The sequence below is a fragment of the Arachis stenosperma genome, chromosome 8 (assembly GCF_014773155.1).
Source record: "Arachis stenosperma cultivar V10309 chromosome 8, arast.V10309.gnm1.PFL2, whole genome shotgun sequence".
Taxonomy (NCBI): domain Eukaryota; kingdom Viridiplantae; phylum Streptophyta; class Magnoliopsida; order Fabales; family Fabaceae; genus Arachis; species Arachis stenosperma.
Window position 1 is genome coordinate 39,937,933 of NC_080384.1, and position 18,215 is coordinate 39,956,147.

Genomic DNA, 18,215 nt, shown 5'->3' on the forward strand with positions numbered 1-18,215 from the left:
GCGCTCGTGAGTGAATGGGGGGTGGTACCTGCAAAGACACTCCGATGCTTAAGTTAGCAAGGGTGTGAGCAGGTCTAGAGAGTATTGGGCTTAGAAATACCTGATTGGTGTCAGTGTACTTATAGTGGTGAGCCAATAACCACCGTTGGTGTAGTGCCGTATCTTTAGGGTGTTAACCGTCCCATTATCTTGGGGAGGTTAAGATATGGCTTTATGAAGTGGTTAGAGAGATTTTCGGGGCGGTTACTCATTTGAATGAGTGTTTATCTGCCAGCTAATCTCATAACCGACTTCTTCATACTAAGTCGTGGTTGGCACCGACTTCTTAAGTGGAAGTCGGTGCTTCGCTAGGCTTAACCTATTGGATCAGGCCTTTTGGTTGGACCTGGGCCCTTAGCATTGGGCCAGGGTATGAACAGATGTATATAAAAACAATACATATAATATTTTTCTGATTCAAAACCTGTATGTTGGGGCAATAGGTGCTAATTGATTATGGTAAGCTGAGACTGAGAGCCAACTCATTAAATCATGGCCCCGCGTGGTTCTTTACTGCTATGAAAAATGTTTTATTTACTCTATGCATTTTCCATGACCAAAAGAAAATCAGGTTCATAGTAAATTATAAAATTTTGAAACATATAAAATATTCTTACCCTATCTAATTGAGAGTATAATTAAAATATATTGTTCTATACTTCTACTAACAAAAAGTAAAATTAACAGAATATCTTTTAATTATTTATTTTCATTCATTCCAACCACCTAATTAATTTTTTTATTGCTTACGTTACAAATTTTCACACACAGAATTCAATCTCATTTTTTTCGATCCGAAGTTTTAGAAAGCAAGGATCTATTTTAAGTGTAATATATACGATATTATTTTACAACCTATCCATCGTAATAATTGTGGTCCCATGGTCTAGTGGTCAGGACATTGGACTCTGAATCCAGTAACCCGAGTTCAAATCTCGGTGGGACCTTTTTCTTTTTAGTAGATAGACTGTGACATTTATCTACTTTTTTTTATGCTTGCCCTCAACGGTTCAGCAGTTTGACTTCAATTACTCTACTTCAGTATGCAATAATGAAATGAATTCCAATTTCCGAACGCTTAATTACCTATGATATTGATATCCATAGTTCCATACCTGCTGATTACACAGACTATTCAGTGAATGGAAGATTTATGTCATACCTTAATTTATTAACGAAAGCTACATGTGAAAAGAGGGAAAGCCACTCATAAAAAGTGCTAAATTCGTCATCACTTAATGGCAAATCTTGCAACACAAAAAAATGTATAAATTTCTAAATGTTGATCATTCCTGGCAATTCGAATCATATTGAGACAAAAAGAATGTTTTTGATCCAAGTATCTATATTATACAAAATTCCACTGTACAAGCGCCGGGATTGTGACTAATAATCTGGAACACCATCAGAAAACACAAATATAACTATGAAGATTTCTCATGCAATGAAACATCATAGGGAAAAAATGTTACACTTTCCTACTTGGCACAAACTAATGAAACTATGTAAAGTTTTCTCAAATTTCACTAAGATGACACGAACTACATAAAACTTCTGTGGAACAATAGCGTTGACCGGTGAGCTCATGAATTGACTGGAATGCAGAAGGATGAGCTCAGAGCTGGGGGCAAAACGCAAACCAGATGCGGCCCAGCAGGTTTGCAGCTTACATTCGCTTCATCAACGTCTGGTAGCCCAAGGTGAGGCGGGCGAACATAGCCAGCCACCAGTGGCATGCATAATACTGAGATAATTATCCTTGCACCTATCATGATAAGAAAGAAAATCAAATATCAAAAATGGCATACTGGATTGAAAGTAATTCCAACAAGAATATCATGTCTTGATGCAAAATATGTTGTTCTCAGTTTAGAGAAATATTATTTCAATAGAAGTCAATGAATCCAAGTACCTTGTTTTGGGGAGAGCGACACATGCCCTCGTTTCCTCCCAGCTATCATCCAATTTCCAGAATTCGCTTTTACCTCGTATAGAACCTCATCCTGTCACAATTTAAAAATATATATATATTATTTTAGCATTGAAACAGAATGAGATGTGTTGAAACTAATCTATACAAAAACCAAATATGGTTTGATTTGATGGTTTTTGAATGAGTTGAAGGAAGAATACAACAAAGTGAGAGTTCAATTAGCATATTTGGAAAGTTAAAGAGAAGATTAGGTAAGGAATCAATAAAAGGAGAATGAATTTTATCCTGGATCCAGTCAAACCAATCACACAACTTTGAACACATAGACCAATACTTCTCCCTTTTTATTTGGACTTACATTCTGTTCAGGAACTTCTTTCTCATCCAAATCCTTTAACCTTTCCACCCTCCATTGCATCTTAACTAGTTGCCCAACTCTTAGACCATCTGAAGGGAGAGGAAGAAAACCAACAGCTAAGCATGGATCAAGCACAGGCCTTTGCAAAGTAATTGCATTCTTGAAGATCAACTCCTGTCTGGCACCATCAACTTTAGTAGATTCATCCATGACAGGAGGGTGGGCTCCAATTGTTCTATCACCAGAAATTCCATATTTGATATTCAATATGCTTTCTTGCTGCTTTCTGTCTTCTGAAAATAGACGAGTTTTTTGTGTTTTGAATAGTCACATTAGTTCATAATTGAAGAAATCAGGATACTGTAATTGAAAGGTAAATACTATTAGGAGAAAATCTGGTAGATGTTAGTCCATAATATTGAAATCCAGGATCATAAAATATAAAAAATCCATTAAAACGGAGTCATATGTTTAACTGATTTTACTATTGAAAAGATTATGAAAATGTATGCTCATAGTGCCACGTTCTCGGGAAATACCCCTCTGTTGTCCATCAGTCCATGTGTAAAATACCTTTAAGGAAAAGCATAAATAAAATAAAATGTGAATAAGGTTGCCATACCAATACTGCTCGTCATTTGCAAACTATGAAGCCTAGACATGACACCGGACACATGGACACATTAATTTAAAATTTTGTTAGACACAGGTCAGAACATACAGAATTTTGTAGATACATTATAGTAATATCTTTATATTTTATTGATTGTACGAACTATTATTAAATATTTTTAATGTCCTTTTTAAGTATATAAAGCAATTTAGATCATTTTTTGTATTAATAATTAATAACACATTATTTCTAAATCATTTCAAAAAAGTTAGGCCAAGCATAAGATTCAATGGTGTGTTCAAAGAAATATTTTTTACTGAGATAATTGGACATGAAAGACGTGTCGGACAAGTGTCGTGTTCAAAATGTATCCAACACGTAGACATAGCAACTCAACGAAGTGTCCATGCTTCAAAGTTTGCAAATATAGGAGGCATTTGAAGTGTCGAACAAGTGTCATGTTCAAAATGTATCCAACACATAGACATAAGAACTCAACGAAGTGTCCATGCTTCAAAGTTTGCAAATAATAGGAGGCATTTAGTTTTGATTATTAATAAAGCCTTTTACAATTTGATTAGTAGAGAAATAGGATGAAAACTTATTTTAACCATAAGCTATTCTGTTTAGCTTACCCCCCTTCTTTTTCTCTCTATTGTTTTTTTATTTTCAGAAACGGTGAAAACTGCTTTCTTGAATTTTTTGGTTATTTATAAAATTTATACAAGCTTGTGAAAAACTGATTTTTACAATAGGAAAAGCTGACGTTTGTTAAGAAAAAAAGAAAGGGAAAAAAGGTTTAACCAAAAGGAACCAAATCTGGAAACTATTTATTGTTGAATATAGATTAAGACATATAAAAGTATTCTTCATGTCATTTGTCATATCTTTTAGTGTTAATTTAAAATCATTTCACCAGTCTCAGGAAAGATGTGATTACCTTCTCCATTTGTCTTGCCAAGGCAGATACTAAACAAAATTCCTGCTTTGGAAGTAGGAGATATGACTAGTGGGAAGAGGCTTGAACTAGGTCTACCCTCAGTTTGACCATTATGAATAAATCCATGTTGAAGATCAAGCCAAGCATCATATATGGTCAGTGTAGCCTTTACTTCAGAGTGAAGTATAACCTAAACCAGAACCATTTTATGTTTTATCAAAGAAAATAACAAGATGAACTGATAGCAACGTTAATGGCAAGTTGCTTACATAAACAAAATTTGACATCTTTTTTAAAGATATAAAGATCATATTTTTGCAATATTTGACATATTCTGTCTTCATGTATGTATGTATGTATGTATGTATGTATGTATATAAACTTCAGAAAATGATTGGGCTACCTAATCAAGAGGAATCAAATAATCATGAAAAAATGCACTCATACCTGCAAAAGCAATGTACCATCATTGCATTTATCGGTTACACGTGTCGTCACATAGAAAGGATATGTAAAATGAACTGCCAGGGTCCTGAATATCAAGGCAACACACCATCAACAAACAAATGGCATAAAAAGAAGCACTATGCATGGTACTTATAGTCAACAGCTGTAAGATCTATTATAATGATTAAACCGAAAGAATGATGGAAAGTAGAAAAACCTTTCGAATATCTGATTGTGGTATACTCCAAATTCAAGGTTCAGAGCAATTGTTCTCATGGCATCTACAATGCTCTCTCTCCTAGTTGTAACTGGAAAAAATAGCCAAAATAAGTACATATGATTACATACAAACTACACATGGATGGAATCATCAAGATATTTCTATCACCATCTTCACCTGATGATGATCCTCTGCTGAGCATGTCACTCATGGCTCGAACCAGAACCCAGATAATAGAAGGAGAGTCACTTGCCCAACTTGGAAACTCAATTTTTCCATTATGAAGAGTCAAGCGTTCAACCTTCTTCTCATAATTTAAAGAGTCTATCTGAACACCGTCTTTCTGCACCTTGTTGTCATCATTCTCTGATACACCAGCATAGGTTTCCATCTCAATGACATGCGAGTCATCAATCTCCAACCCTGGGCCAGTATCAATATACAAGACAGCACCTTTGAGGGAATAATTTATCGGTCGAACTAAAATACCAATCCACTGACGTTCATTTGTTAACAAAGGCGAGGAAACAGCAGCATCAAGATCAACCAGAGCTCTAGGCCTTAACACCTAAAAGGGGAAAAAATGGAATTATTAACTGATGCAAACCCATTTTTCTAGTTAAAACAAAGCAAAGAGATTATATAACAAAAGCCTGTAGAAAACCAGTCCAGGTTTTGTAGGTGTGGTAAGAGGAAAGCATCAATGCAAGGTATAGGAATATAACATGGATAAAGACATGCCTATCCGATATTTGACCAGTTACCATTTTTCACCCTGTTTCCTGTTAAAAGGGTAAATTACCTTCAAAATAGGTTTAGCCGGCTTTTCGTAACTCATGAAATCATCAGTATCTGCAGGACCTATTTTTGAAAAACTATGAGATCTAAACCTCAACTGCCCAATCTGCCCAGTAAGAACTCCAAGAACATAAGATCCTGGTTTCTGGGGTGGCAGATCCAAGGTAATAGTATTCCGACCAGGATGTAACACATTAGGTGTAGAACTCTGCAATGCCTATAATAATTAAAATAGTTGAGTTATTTGGTGGAGTTAAGTGGAAAATAGCAGGCTTTCCATACTATTGATAAAATCAGTAAATTAATATGCCCAACAGGAAATACCTTTGCACCTTCATCAGCACTAGATGTTGGCACTAACGTAAGATTAATTGAATCAAGAGTTATATCATCTGGAAAACCACTCCAAACAGTAACAGAAAGGGTACCAGGATCCCTATCACATAACTCCAACGGTGGTCCAGGATTTCCAGAAAATGTTATTAATGATGATACATCTAGAGGTACAGGGTCTTTCAATTCACTGTGGGCAAGACGAACAAGTTCTGACTGGAAAGCTTGACGCTCTTCATTCAAAAACAATCCTTCATCAAGAGAGAGTAACCTCACACAAGATAGTAAGTAACCAGCTTGATCATTAAGTATCTTCTGACACTCGGCTAAATTAGGGAGGACCTCAGCCAACAAGTCCTGCCATCCTTCACCGGAATAAAGTGCACAAACCTTCTCATATGACTTTGCAGCTTGATCAAAATGCCCATGCTTAAAGGAGACAGCTGCTATCTCACCATCAAGGACAACTCCATGTCTTTTCCACAGGGAACGATGATAATTGTCAGCGGCACCTTTAGTTAGCTCCAAATATTTTTGCTGGCAATAACATGAAAGAAAATTAACAAAGAGAATACCCATATGGCACTATAAATTAATGCTGAACAATCAGAGAAATGGATATAAATTATGGGAAACTCTCTTAAGGGATCCTAAAAAGCCATTTCAATGAGCTTACAACTATATGTCAGCCCATAATGGTACCTCAAATTCCTCAGATGATGATAATGATTTCAACAGTTCTTGGCTGGAAATTGTTTTCTTCAAAGCATGCTCAGCAGCAACAAAAATCTCAGCAAGCCTCATAGGCCGGTCAATTGAGCCATCAAAGTTTCCAGGTGAAGAATTAGTGCGTGGTATGGAACTTGGAGGTACTTTCTGTGATGGCGACATCCTTGTGGATGCATCAAAACCTGATCTGTCAGTATATAAATCAGAGTGATAAAACCTAAACTGTTACAGCAACATAGGAATTCTGTACAGATTAATGAAAGTGAGTCCATTCGGAACAAAATACATTATTCATTACCCTTCGGTTATACCCTGGCGACCATCAAATGTTTCAAATGCATTTCCAGCTGAAAGTGAAGCCCTCCGCCTGTTGGCCTCTCGCAGCAGCACAGTAGGTTCAAGAGGCAGGGGCTTCCTCTGGATACCAAAAGGCTTGGTTCTAGACGTAGTTTGAAGAATCACCTGCAAAGACAAAATCATATAATTTAAAGCGAACTTGCATACATAAAAATCTCGGGAAAATAATAATAGCTTCAACAAATAAAATGTGTTTGGAAAACATTTTATGAGTAAATTATTCTTTTCTTTCTACTTTTGAGTAAAGTTCTAACTCTACTAAAGGGAATATAAGGCACTTTCTATGATACTAAGATAATAAGAAATGACAAGAAGCCTCCGAGCAAGTATTACGAGAAACAGAATTTGTGAAAAATGTGGAATTGAAACTTCTGCATGACAAAAATAGGCATATTTTGTTTTATGGTGTATTATTCCCTTTCGCTTGGGTAAATGTATGCATTTTTAAGGGAAAATATTTTAAGTCCCAAACTCCGAATCTTAAGCAGAGTAACAGACCCAGTAGTAAAAATTACTTTTTTTTTTCACCGATGAAGATCAGATGAATAAGTTTGCTGAAATTTCATGACTGTGATCTATAAAATTATATCCGCTCTGGATAGGATAATTTCATCTTTCATGGCTAATAGCGTCAAATTTAACCTTCAATTGAAATACTTAACCTTGAGAAAGATAAAGCAGTATAGTGATGCAATAAGCAATTAATAATATTTTCTTGAGTTTATACTCACGGGGTAATACAATCTTCTGTTATGTGATAAAAATGGTTACAAATTACCTTTTCTTTCTCAAGCACCTCTGCTGAGGCATCTGCAGGAACTGAAGGCCAAACTGCTGGCTTAGGCCAAGATAGCAAGCTGAGAGCAGCACTGTTCACAAGGAAACAAATCATCATCAAACAATGAAAACAAGGAATCTAGCCAAGTGTGGTGTAATAAGCATTAGATTATTAACTAATAGAATCAAAATTGATCACAACAAGATAACGTAAGTATGAAATGTACCTGTTGACAGGACTTCTTTCAATTTCAGTTCCATATCCAATTAAATAGGCAAGCCTCATGAACTGCAACATATAAAAAATTCAGAAAGCAGGACTAGTGAACAATGGTTCGATGCATAATATCAGTGTAATCAGTAATCAACCTGGACAAAAAAAAATATTAATATGGGTCAAAAAGGAGAACATGATGCATCTACCTTCACTCTTGCTAGCGAATATAGGTCGCCTAGAAGATGAAAGAACCTTTTCTCTATGTCAGGTGCCATAAGTCCATCATTATAATTAGAAAGTATTGCGTCAATTAAAGCCAAGCAAGCAGTTACCACCCAGGTTTCACGCATGCAAAAGGGCAGAATACGCTGAAAAGAAACATCATACAGAATTCAAGACAAATAGAACAGAATTGTATGGTTCAACTGAAATAACTTAGTAATCACCGCAACCGGTGAAAAGATTATGAACTAGAGAATCAAATACCTCATGCAGTGCCAAAGATTTTGAGAAGCTTATTATGAACGAATAACCTCTTGATGCAACCTCAAATAGACAATTTAGCTTGAATAAGAGCTGCAAACTTACACTAAAGTTGTGAGCCATGTGATGGTAATCAAATAATTAGTCACTAAATGTAATGGGAATCTGATTAAGCATTGTGTTGCAGGTTACTATCCAACCCATGCCATTGAGAACTCAAATAAAACTAAATCAATAAAACTTTACGGACCAAAGTTGCAATTGAGCGTTAATCACTAATCTTTTTTAACATTAAATGATGAAATAACTTCCATGTCATACTTCTCTAAGAAAACTTAAAGGAGGTTCACCAAATGCAGAACTCTATATAAGCATAAAATATGGTTGCAGGCTGTCCTATCATCATATTTGTTAAAAGTACTTGTGGGATCAAACCCATATACATAAGGTAACTATGAAAAGCACATCCAATAAGCAGATACACCCAGATCAAAGTTAGAGAAACAGGGAGTGTGATATAAAGTTACAAAAGTTAGTGACTTTCTAAAGACATACAATAGACTGCTTTTAGTTTGACTATGAAATGCATTTTAAATTAAATAAATTGCACTACTAAGAGACAGCCAAGTGTATAAACGCTAAATAGCAAAGACACATCAATCTAAATCTGCTTTCCAACTGAGGCACTAAAATATGTACATGGTTCGTGTAATAGAAGTGTTTTAGTTAGCACAAACCTTTGATTGACAGGCAAATAGATACTGTCGAAATTCAAACTCCCTGAATGAGTCATCTTGAACAATCTGCGTCAAAGCTTTGTTTCCTGGATTAAGCAATGCTGCTTGATCGTCACCATGGTCTGCCCCTCCAAAGTCTCTTTGCTTTCCAGTGTTGTTAACTGCATTCAGTCCGTAATTTGGATCAAAACAATCTGTAATGTTCCACAAAGGCTTCTAAAGCACAAAACAGCTAGCTAAACATTATCTTGATAACAACGGCAACAAAAGAAGCTAAGCAGTATGCACCTGTTTCAATATAGCAGAGTTCAAGTTCATCATACTCCCGTAAGGCATCATCATGGAGGTGTGCCATTTCAAACATAAACGCCAAGCTTTCCTGAAGACAAAACACGGATTTTTTAGAAGCAGCAGAAACCATAGGCTATGAAATGAATAGCTTGGGCATTAAGAAACATTTATTGCACTGATGTCCATAATTCATAACAAAAGGATCAACCTTCAGAATGAAAAAATTACAGAAGTTCCAGACTGGCATGAGCCGCTGTTCGCTGAGCTTTCTTATCTCTTCCTCATAAAATTGTACACGCTTATCCAGTGTATTTCTGATGCACTCCATTATCTTTGATTCTAGATCTTCCCAAAAATTTGATTCAGGCAAATGTATATCATACTTGCAGCATCTAAATGGGATTCAACCAGTGTTAAAAAGCATCAAAAGGGAATGAAAATAAGTTTTTTAAATAACCAAGCAATCTGTATTTCAGAAACAAATAAGAATACAAGCTTGAATGAACGACTACTGTTTCTAATTTTGGTAAAACTGCTCCTTACAGCTTTCTCTAATTTTACCATCAAATTTACAAAGAAATAAGTAAACAGATACAAATATGGCAGAATGATGCCATAGAAAGCAACAACAGGGTTAACCCTCAAAATTATACTCCAAGCCTATTTTTATACATTGATATGCCATTTTGAAAAAAAAAATCGAGAAAACCTTGAGTAAGAAAAAATCAATTTAGACTGATATAGCTGATAAGCCATTCAATATTTTTGGCAGGAACGAGGAGTGAACAATATAAGATTGCAAATCTAATTTTTGAAGCTTACCGTTCTCTTTTTTTGGTGTTAAACTCAACTTCAAGTTTGGCATATACTTTTTTCGCCATTGCGCTTGCCTTATCATTTGCTGGATGAGCTCTAGATACAAATACAATAAACCATTCTCTCTCATCATTTTGGACAATTAATTTCAGACGTGGTTTGAGGATGGTTTTGAACTCATCAAGATCCTGGCAAGAGAAAGTGAGAGTTAACCTACACACTAGATTCGAAAACTGCAATGAAAAATGATAGGAATAAATGAATAAAAAAATTTAAATTCCAATGATTGATAATTTGGATATGTTCTATTTTTCCCACATGAAGTAACGCTCAGCATTATCATGCGAGAAATACAACAGAATTCTTCATCAACTCCAGGAAAGGAAGTTCCTTATAACAAACTTCAGTATCGTTGTACCAATACTTACTCTCCCTGCATTTGCAGAACTTCCAAAAAATACAGGGGAAAAGATCATTGTATCTATAAATATATTTCTATTCTGTTTCCAATTATTGCTCTCACAGTCATTTTCAAAACTCCCAGAAAAGTGAAAAAATCATTGTATCACCCAATACTCTCCCAACATTTCCCAGAAGCAACAAACTAGCTATAGACATCTGGTTGAACCAACCCAACAGGATTTGAGATATAATCTTTAAGTCGAACAACAATTAAATATGGAAATGAGATCAATTGGGAAGTGATATTAGACATATACCATGAACCAAAATGGATTAACAATAGTGACTACATGGCTGCAACGCCTACAAAAATCTTATATAAAAGATATAAGAGGTTGTTAGGGTACTAGTAATACTAAAGCTGAAATTGTTAGGTTCAACCATTCAAGGATTAAAAAAATGGTTTTACCTTAAGAATGATGGCCCTTCACTAAAACTATTTGGATTTAAGGGTTGGACAAAGTATACACCCACCACTACCTTGTCATAAACAATATATATGATCGGATCAGTTAGGATTAAATTCCAGCCCACCTAATAAATAAGGCTATGATAACGGGTAAGATGCTAGTCATCCAACAGCTAAAAATAACACCTAGTCAAAGAATATGTGTTCTATAGCAATGGCAGACTTACACATTGTTATGGTTAACTCCCCCCCCCCCCCCCCCCTACCAAAAAAAAAAAGAAAACGAAAAAGGAAAGGAGTAAGAGTTGAATTTGACGGTATCAAAATAAACTATATACCATAAAAAGAATGTATCATTCTATGTGATGCTATGAAATGTACAAATACATGGACCCAATAAAATTCTCAATTTGCTATAGGTAATTGAACCAGTATGCTTTGCATTTTTTTTCTTTCATATATTCAACAAAAGTATCTTTGCTAGGTTATATACAAAAGCATCCATAACAAGTCAACAAATCCATGACTACAACAACAAAGTTTTTTAATAGCTGATTTCAGCTACATTAACCAAAAGATGACTTCACATCTTATTGTTAATCATGTGTATAAACAAGCCATTGAAATTCAAGCCATTCCTTTACTCTCTACCTATTCAGCTACTCTCCATCTGATCTTCTATTTCTAAAGGGGCTTATACATGTCTTTTATTCACTTGACCAAACCACCTAAGATAAGAACGCAATTTATCATATTTTTTACAGAAGATCCTATTCGAGCTTTCTCTCTCCTTAATAAATGTTCTTATATCCTAGCTAGTGTGTCCACTCATTTACCACAGCACCCTATCTCATCAACAATGAGTACATTCTCATCAATTAGCCATGAAACATGGTAAACTAACCTGAGGCGTTACAATATCACTGAAGCTTTCTGCTAGACCTTAAAACATGCAGTAGACAGGAATGCACATTACCTCACAGGTAACAAGTACAATAGTTGCATACGGCTCTCGAAACCAAAATAACAGCTGCTCCTGAGGGAAGCGGCTCCGTAGCCTTGAATCTGTAGTTAATATGAACTCAGCTGGCAACTTCTCGACTAAGACAGGGTTCCGTGTCTTGTTATTCAAAGACCCCTGCTTGAACGGCAACCGTGCTTCAAAAGCAGGCTTGACAGCCGGCCACAAGTCACTCACATCCTCGACTAAAAATGAAAAAAAAAAATCATAAGAAAAAATATTTAAGAAAATGATGCAGCAATGAGGAACATAAATCCAGTCACATCCAGACCAATGATAGCCTATTTCTGAGAGCATAATTGTTTCATACATGATAGTTAGCCAAACCAATGAGAACAAGTTAAGACAACTTAGCAATTATCATACTAAAGTCCAAAGCCGTTAATCTTTCACACACAAAAAGCTAATGTTGTAAACTTCACTTCTCCAAAGTTCCTTGCACATAGAACAGCCAAATATAGATACATTTCCATTTACATGATCATCAAAACAAACAATATAAACTGAACTGTGACTAAGCTTCATTCAATTTATTCCCAACCAAAAAAACTGATCCATCAGTGAAACAAAAATGAACTTTTTTAGGATTGCGCAATTCGAATTTGCTAAGAAGCTCTGTAAACGAATAGATCAAATGCTAAGCAAAGAGCGATAACGAGGAGATCCCTATTTTGGAGGAATACCTGAAATGACGAGGCGATCGGAGGTACTCTTGATGGATTGGAACTGAGCGAGGAAGTTTGCCATGGATCTGCGGAAGGGAGGTTCTACAGAATCAGCACTCAGCAGAGATCCATGGAAATTGGAAAACGGAGGAGAGTGTAGTGAAGTGAAGTGAGTGAGAGTAAGCTTCTTCGATGGTTATGGAGTTTCGTTCCTCCAGAAGTACGGGGTGTTTCAGAGAGAGAGAGAGAGAGAAAGGCTTTTGCTTTGGGTTCACGGCCACGACCGAAGATCTAGTGCTTCGCGGTGTACCCCAAATGATTGTTCCGACACCTAATCACAGTATCCCACCGTTAATATAGTTCAGATTTCATTTCATTCCCTTTTTATTATTGTTTTCTTCCTTTTCTATTAAAGGGGGAAAAATGAGGAAAACCTAAATTGGATCCAAATTCTTTTTCAATGGAAGTTATTTTAGTTTTTTATTTTTGTTTGTTAATTGGTTAATTTCTAAATTTATAAATTATAAGACCAGTTTTTCTTTTTTGAAAAGATTGTTAGTTTGAAATGAGAATGCATTTTTGTCATAAGTTTAAGAATTAACGGATAAATAAACAAAAAAAAATAAAAGTAATTACTCCGAATAATTTAGCCATTTTTGATATTGACCTCACAGTGATATTTTTCAGTTTTATTATTGGAGTTTGGTGATATATACAAATCTCGGATATATTACCTCAACACAAATTGGATCTTCCTATATATTTATGTATCGCTAAAGTTTAAATTTGTCTTCATAAAATCGTTCATCAGATTTTTTTACATTTGTTATCACTAAAATCTAAGGATTATATTTGTTAATTAAAATTAAAAAGATAAATATAATATTAGAGAAAAATACAACAGTGAATATTATCACAGATAACACACAATTTTTTTTATATTAAAAAAATTAGCTTAATTTGGACAACAATGTGAATAATTTGTAATTTAGAAAAAAGAATAAATAGTTTTTTTTTAGTTTTTGTCCTCGAAAATTTTTATTTTTGAACATTTGAAAAGACTTTTAAGGTTTTACCTCTTTAAAAATTAGAATATATCCCCCTTCTTCATTCTTATGAGTAGGTCAGATCTAACAAAAAAGTATGATATGACTTCTGTTGTGCTTATTTGACCATTACATATGCACACGTAGAGGAGTAGTTTTTAAAACGGGACAAATTAGTCCCCCTTCTTTAAAATGGTGTCGTTTTTCGTCTTCTCCAGTAAAACCTACACCCGCAGCTCACTTCGTGGACTTCACCATGCCTCTTCTCCCTGCCGCCTATGTCATATCCGATTCAACTACAGTTATGAAAGCAACCATTCTACTGGTGGTGGCAACAACAACAACAACAACAACCATGGGCAGGAGAGCCAGCAACAATAGCAACAGGAGCAACTGCTGCCACCGGTGGTGGCTGATGTGAAGATCAACGACCTCATCGGAAATGAAATCTCGAGAATACTATGCAAGTGGGCGTGAATTATGGCGAAGGATGGAGGCCACGGTGGTTTGTGCTCCAAGACGGCATTCTCTCCTACTTCTCCGCATCAACCCCACTTCTCCATTTCTTTTTTACAAGCTACAATGTCAATGTTTTGCACAAAAAAAAAAAAAAAAACTCGCACAATAATTCCTTTGTGAATCCATTCGCCGTTCCACCACCTTCCTCCGCCAATTCCAAGAGACCCATCTCCATCCTTACCCTACTTTTTTCTTTTCTACAGCAACTCTACTTCGCTATTTCTTTTTTACAAGCTATAATGTCAATGTTTCTGAATCAAATAAGCTTGTACAATATTTTTGCAACGCAATTTCAAATCTCAACACCATCATCAAAAGCCCTTTGGGGAAATCCACTTCAAGGGTTTTTCGATTTTTCGCTCTAATTTAAGTTTCATACTAAATTTTTAATCTCTTTGTTATATTTTTTAATGATTATCTCTATATGTGAATTTCTTTGGGTGTAGGTTTCGACGATTCGAGAGAGCAAATCCGATAATAAGAGATTTTCAATGTTCACGGAAACGAAGAGCATGCACTTGATAGCAGACATAGAGGATTGGACGGCGTGGATGGAGGTGTTGCAAGTGGTGAAGGAAATACTCCCAAGGATCTCGAACAGCGAGCTAACGGCGTCATTGGACAATGTGGGCATCTCGACGGAGAAGCTGAGACAAAGGCTTCTAGAAGAATGGGCGAGTTAGGCTGCCATTCAGGATAGCAAACAGATCATGAGGACAGAGTTCAAAACCAGCTTGAAACAGCACTATTTTGATGAAAGGGACTAATTTGTCCTGTTTTAAAAACTTTTTCTCCATGTGTGCATCCATAATGGTCAAGTCAACACAATGGAAGTCATGTCAGACTTTTTCATTGGGTTTGACGGATCCGTATGAACGAAGAGATGCATATGTCCAACTTTTAAATAGGTTTGGGACTTTAAAATATTTTTAAATTGTCAGAGATGAAAATGTCCGTGGAGCAAAAAATCAGAGACTTATTTATCTTCTTTTTTATAATTTAAGAGAATTATATATACACGTAGATTTGGTTTCTAATCTTGTTTTCTAGATATATGCTTTAAGATGTTATAAATAGATACTTTTATTTGTTTGTTAAAAACCATACAATTTTACTAAAAAAAATACCCTTTCAAAAAATGATAGATTATGTAAAAAAAACTCAAATTTTGTAAAATAAGATTGTTGTGTATATTATTATGAAGTTGAATTCTACCTAACAAATTTTATCATTTTAGAGCTTAATTTTTTAGTGGTAAATTTGGCGGGACAAATGTCAATTTGTTTGAAGGGTGGGGAGAGAGAGATAAGAAGTACAATATTTTTTAAATTTTGAAGTCTAAATTCTAAAATCTAAATTTTATATTCTAAATCTTAAATTATAAATTCTAAATTTGAGTTATTAATATAAAATATAATAAATAAAATATAAAAATAAAAATACAATGCTTCTCACTTTGTCATTTGATATTCTTCTATTTTTATTTTCTTTGTCAGATAAATGGAATAGCCCTAATCTTGAATTTTTTTTATGTAAATTAAATAAATACATAAATTAAAAATATATAAAATATGAAGTAATTACATCAATGAATAAGGTTACACATCTCGGATGCTGAAAGGTGAAGTAAAAAATAAGCATATATATCTTGGCGACTGAGACCCCGTGCTGTGACGATACGACACCGTGACATATCCAAGGTGCACCCGATATATGTGTGACATGATAGATCAGATATTGAGCATCCAAGATAAGCTTGAACTCATAATTGGGTCTCAGTATCTGAGATACGTGCATAACTTGTAATTCTGGTATCGACATCTGAGATATGGTCAAACATGTAATTCGGGTCTCAGCATCCAAGATATATGTATATAGTTTAGGTGTCTCTACACGCTAGATATCTTGGAGAATAACTCTATTTATATCTTCCCATCCTCAACCATCTCTTCACAAATCAATCTTTTCTTTCTCTTTCTGTTTTTGTTCTCATGGAGAATAATCAGTTCTTTTTTGTTGTGGTTTATTCTAATGGGATAGTAAAAAACGGTGATGAATGAGTGATTTTTTAGTCTGATCCAACTGTGATGTTGCGCACTAACTGAGTTTATACCCTACATTCGCTAAAGACGGTCATACTGAGCAACATGGGGGTATAGGTACCAAGGAGGTTGGGCGGGTTGCATATAGATTTTTGCACACTTTTCGAGTGGTGGATTTATTAACAGGTTATTCTGGATTGATAGGGATCATCATGTGAGGGTAATATTTGACGTACATGCATGCCTAATGCCATAACATGTGATGAAGTGGTATGCTGCAGTGCATGACGTGGTTGTTGGCGGTGGGTCGTCCCCTTCGAGTCCTCAAGTTGTCCTGCTGGATGCAACACTGATCCACTACGCCCAGCCTCATGATAGTGCCAAAGAAGACAAGGACGACGAGGGCATTCAGATTATGTTGCCGGGTGTGGGTCATCCAGTGTGACTTCTTCCTCTTATGAGTATGTGCTGGAGACTCCCACCGGTGGTGGTGCTCGGTTTCTCCCGCCTCCCCTTTTGTCTATTCCTCAATTGTCAGAAGTTTCTAGTCATTATTACACTTTGAATTTGGATGCAATGCAATTAGACAATCCTTTTAATGCCGGCCAAGGGGAGGATTACCGATGGTGGGCTGGGATTCTGGGTTGGCCATAGATTTAGGATCCATGATGCTATTCTGATGATGATGAAGAACTACAAAATTCAAAGAAATGCAAAGTACAGAATTTTGGAGTCGGATAAACTTAAATACCACTGTCGTTGCAAGCAATTCACCAATAGTTGTCCATGGATTCTTCGTGTGGCACTATGTTAGAACTTGAACTATTAGTATATTTTACACATTTTGGATGAAAACAAAATCTATTACATTAATTATGTGTTGTACTGAATGTTGACATCCACGAATAATATTGTAGGGATGTGCGTAGGTTTGGTGGAGCACACACATATTCGGCACCAATCATATCTCAGGACCATGCTTAGTTGGATAGTAGTTTGATTTGCAAGGTTGTTTTACCTATAATAAAGACTGACCCGTCGATGTCTATCCCAGTGTTGTAAAGTGTGGTGCATCAAAGTTACCATTTCAAGCCATCGTATCGAAAGGTGTGGATGGCAAAGCAGAAAGTGATTGCTTAGATTTATAGTGACTGGAAGAGTCGTACAACAAGATACCTGGCCTCTTACAAGCTTTGCAGGAATGCTTTTCAGATACGATCCACGACTGTGTTGTTGTTCCTTATTACGACGGGGACATGGTAAACAGAGAGTGGAGCCAGTTTGATAAGGTCTTTTAGGCATTCTCTCCTTGCATTGAGGCGTTTAAGCATTGCAAGCCTTTTTGTATATGTGGATGGGACACACTTATACAGAAAGTACGGGGGCGTGCTGTTAATTGTTGTGGCTCAAGATGGTAATAATAACATTCTACCCATAGCTTTTGCATTAGTCGAGTCTGAGACAACCGAGTCATGGTCATTTTTTCTTTTGAATTTGAGACAGCATGTTACTCCACATAGTGGACTTCTTATCATATCAGATAGATCGCAGGCCATTTGCACTACCCTAAATACACTTCACAGTGGATGGCATCCTCCCTTAGCATATCATGCTTATTGCATACGTCACATGGTCTGAAACTTCAATTCATAGTTCAAATCGGCCGATGGTAAGAGGTACCTTATAAATGTAGCGTATAGTCCAAGTAAGGAGGGTTGTGATTGGTACTTGGATGCTTTCTATTTCTTATCACATGACATGTTGCATTGGGCTCTTCATTTCAGGAAGGATTAATGACTTCAACATTGTGATGAAGGTCATCAGTATGGTCACATGACAATGAACCTTTCAAAATGTATAATGCGGTGTTGAAGAAAACGAGGAACCTTTTTAGTAGCTACGATTGTTAGGGCAACTTATGATAGGTTGCAACAGTTATTCGAGCGCAAAGGCCGCGAAGCAC

General features: G+C 35.8%; 2 protein-coding genes and 1 non-coding gene across 4 annotated transcripts; 2 read left to right on the forward strand and 1 right to left on the reverse strand.

The window, feature by feature from the left end:
• The first annotated feature begins 914 nt into the window (after nucleotides 1-914).
• TRNAQ-CUG (transfer RNA glutamine (anticodon CUG)) lies at nucleotides 915-986 on the forward strand. Its single transcript has one exon. It is a non-coding gene; the product is annotated as a tRNA-Gln (tRNA).
• Nucleotides 987-1,328: 342 nt separating this feature from the next.
• LOC130944312 (trafficking protein particle complex II-specific subunit 130 homolog) lies at nucleotides 1,329-12,956 on the reverse strand. 2 transcript variants are annotated; one of them, XM_057872587.1, is made up of 21 exons: nucleotides 12,664-12,956; nucleotides 11,936-12,165; nucleotides 10,095-10,276; nucleotides 9,481-9,664; nucleotides 9,270-9,360; nucleotides 8,982-9,142; nucleotides 8,248-8,337; nucleotides 7,968-8,129; nucleotides 7,772-7,833; nucleotides 7,546-7,636; nucleotides 6,709-6,872; nucleotides 6,384-6,573; nucleotides 5,673-6,218; nucleotides 5,353-5,565; nucleotides 4,728-5,118; nucleotides 4,548-4,638; nucleotides 4,331-4,415; nucleotides 3,884-4,073; nucleotides 2,331-2,623; nucleotides 1,952-2,042; nucleotides 1,329-1,804 (listed from the first exon to the last, which is right to left on the reverse strand). In XM_057872587.1, exons 1-21 carry the CDS (start codon nucleotides 12,725-12,727, stop codon nucleotides 1,623-1,625), a joined length of 3,753 nt encoding a protein of 1,250 aa, XP_057728570.1. In that variant the 5' UTR covers nucleotides 12,728-12,956; the 3' UTR covers nucleotides 1,329-1,622. The 2 variants fall into 2 exon arrangements, with proteins under 2 accessions (XP_057728570.1, XP_057728569.1); XM_057872586.1 differs by having other exon boundaries at nucleotides 6,384-6,597.
• Nucleotides 12,957-14,152: 1,196 nt separating this feature from the next.
• LOC130945983 (oxysterol-binding protein-related protein 1C) lies at nucleotides 14,153-14,893 on the forward strand. Its single transcript, XM_057874667.1, has 2 exons — nucleotides 14,153-14,281; nucleotides 14,657-14,893. The coding sequence occupies exons 1-2, from the start codon at nucleotides 14,153-14,155 to the stop codon at nucleotides 14,891-14,893; spliced, it is 366 nt and encodes a 121-aa protein (XP_057730650.1).
• The last annotated feature ends 3,322 nt before the right edge of the window (nucleotides 14,894-18,215 follow it).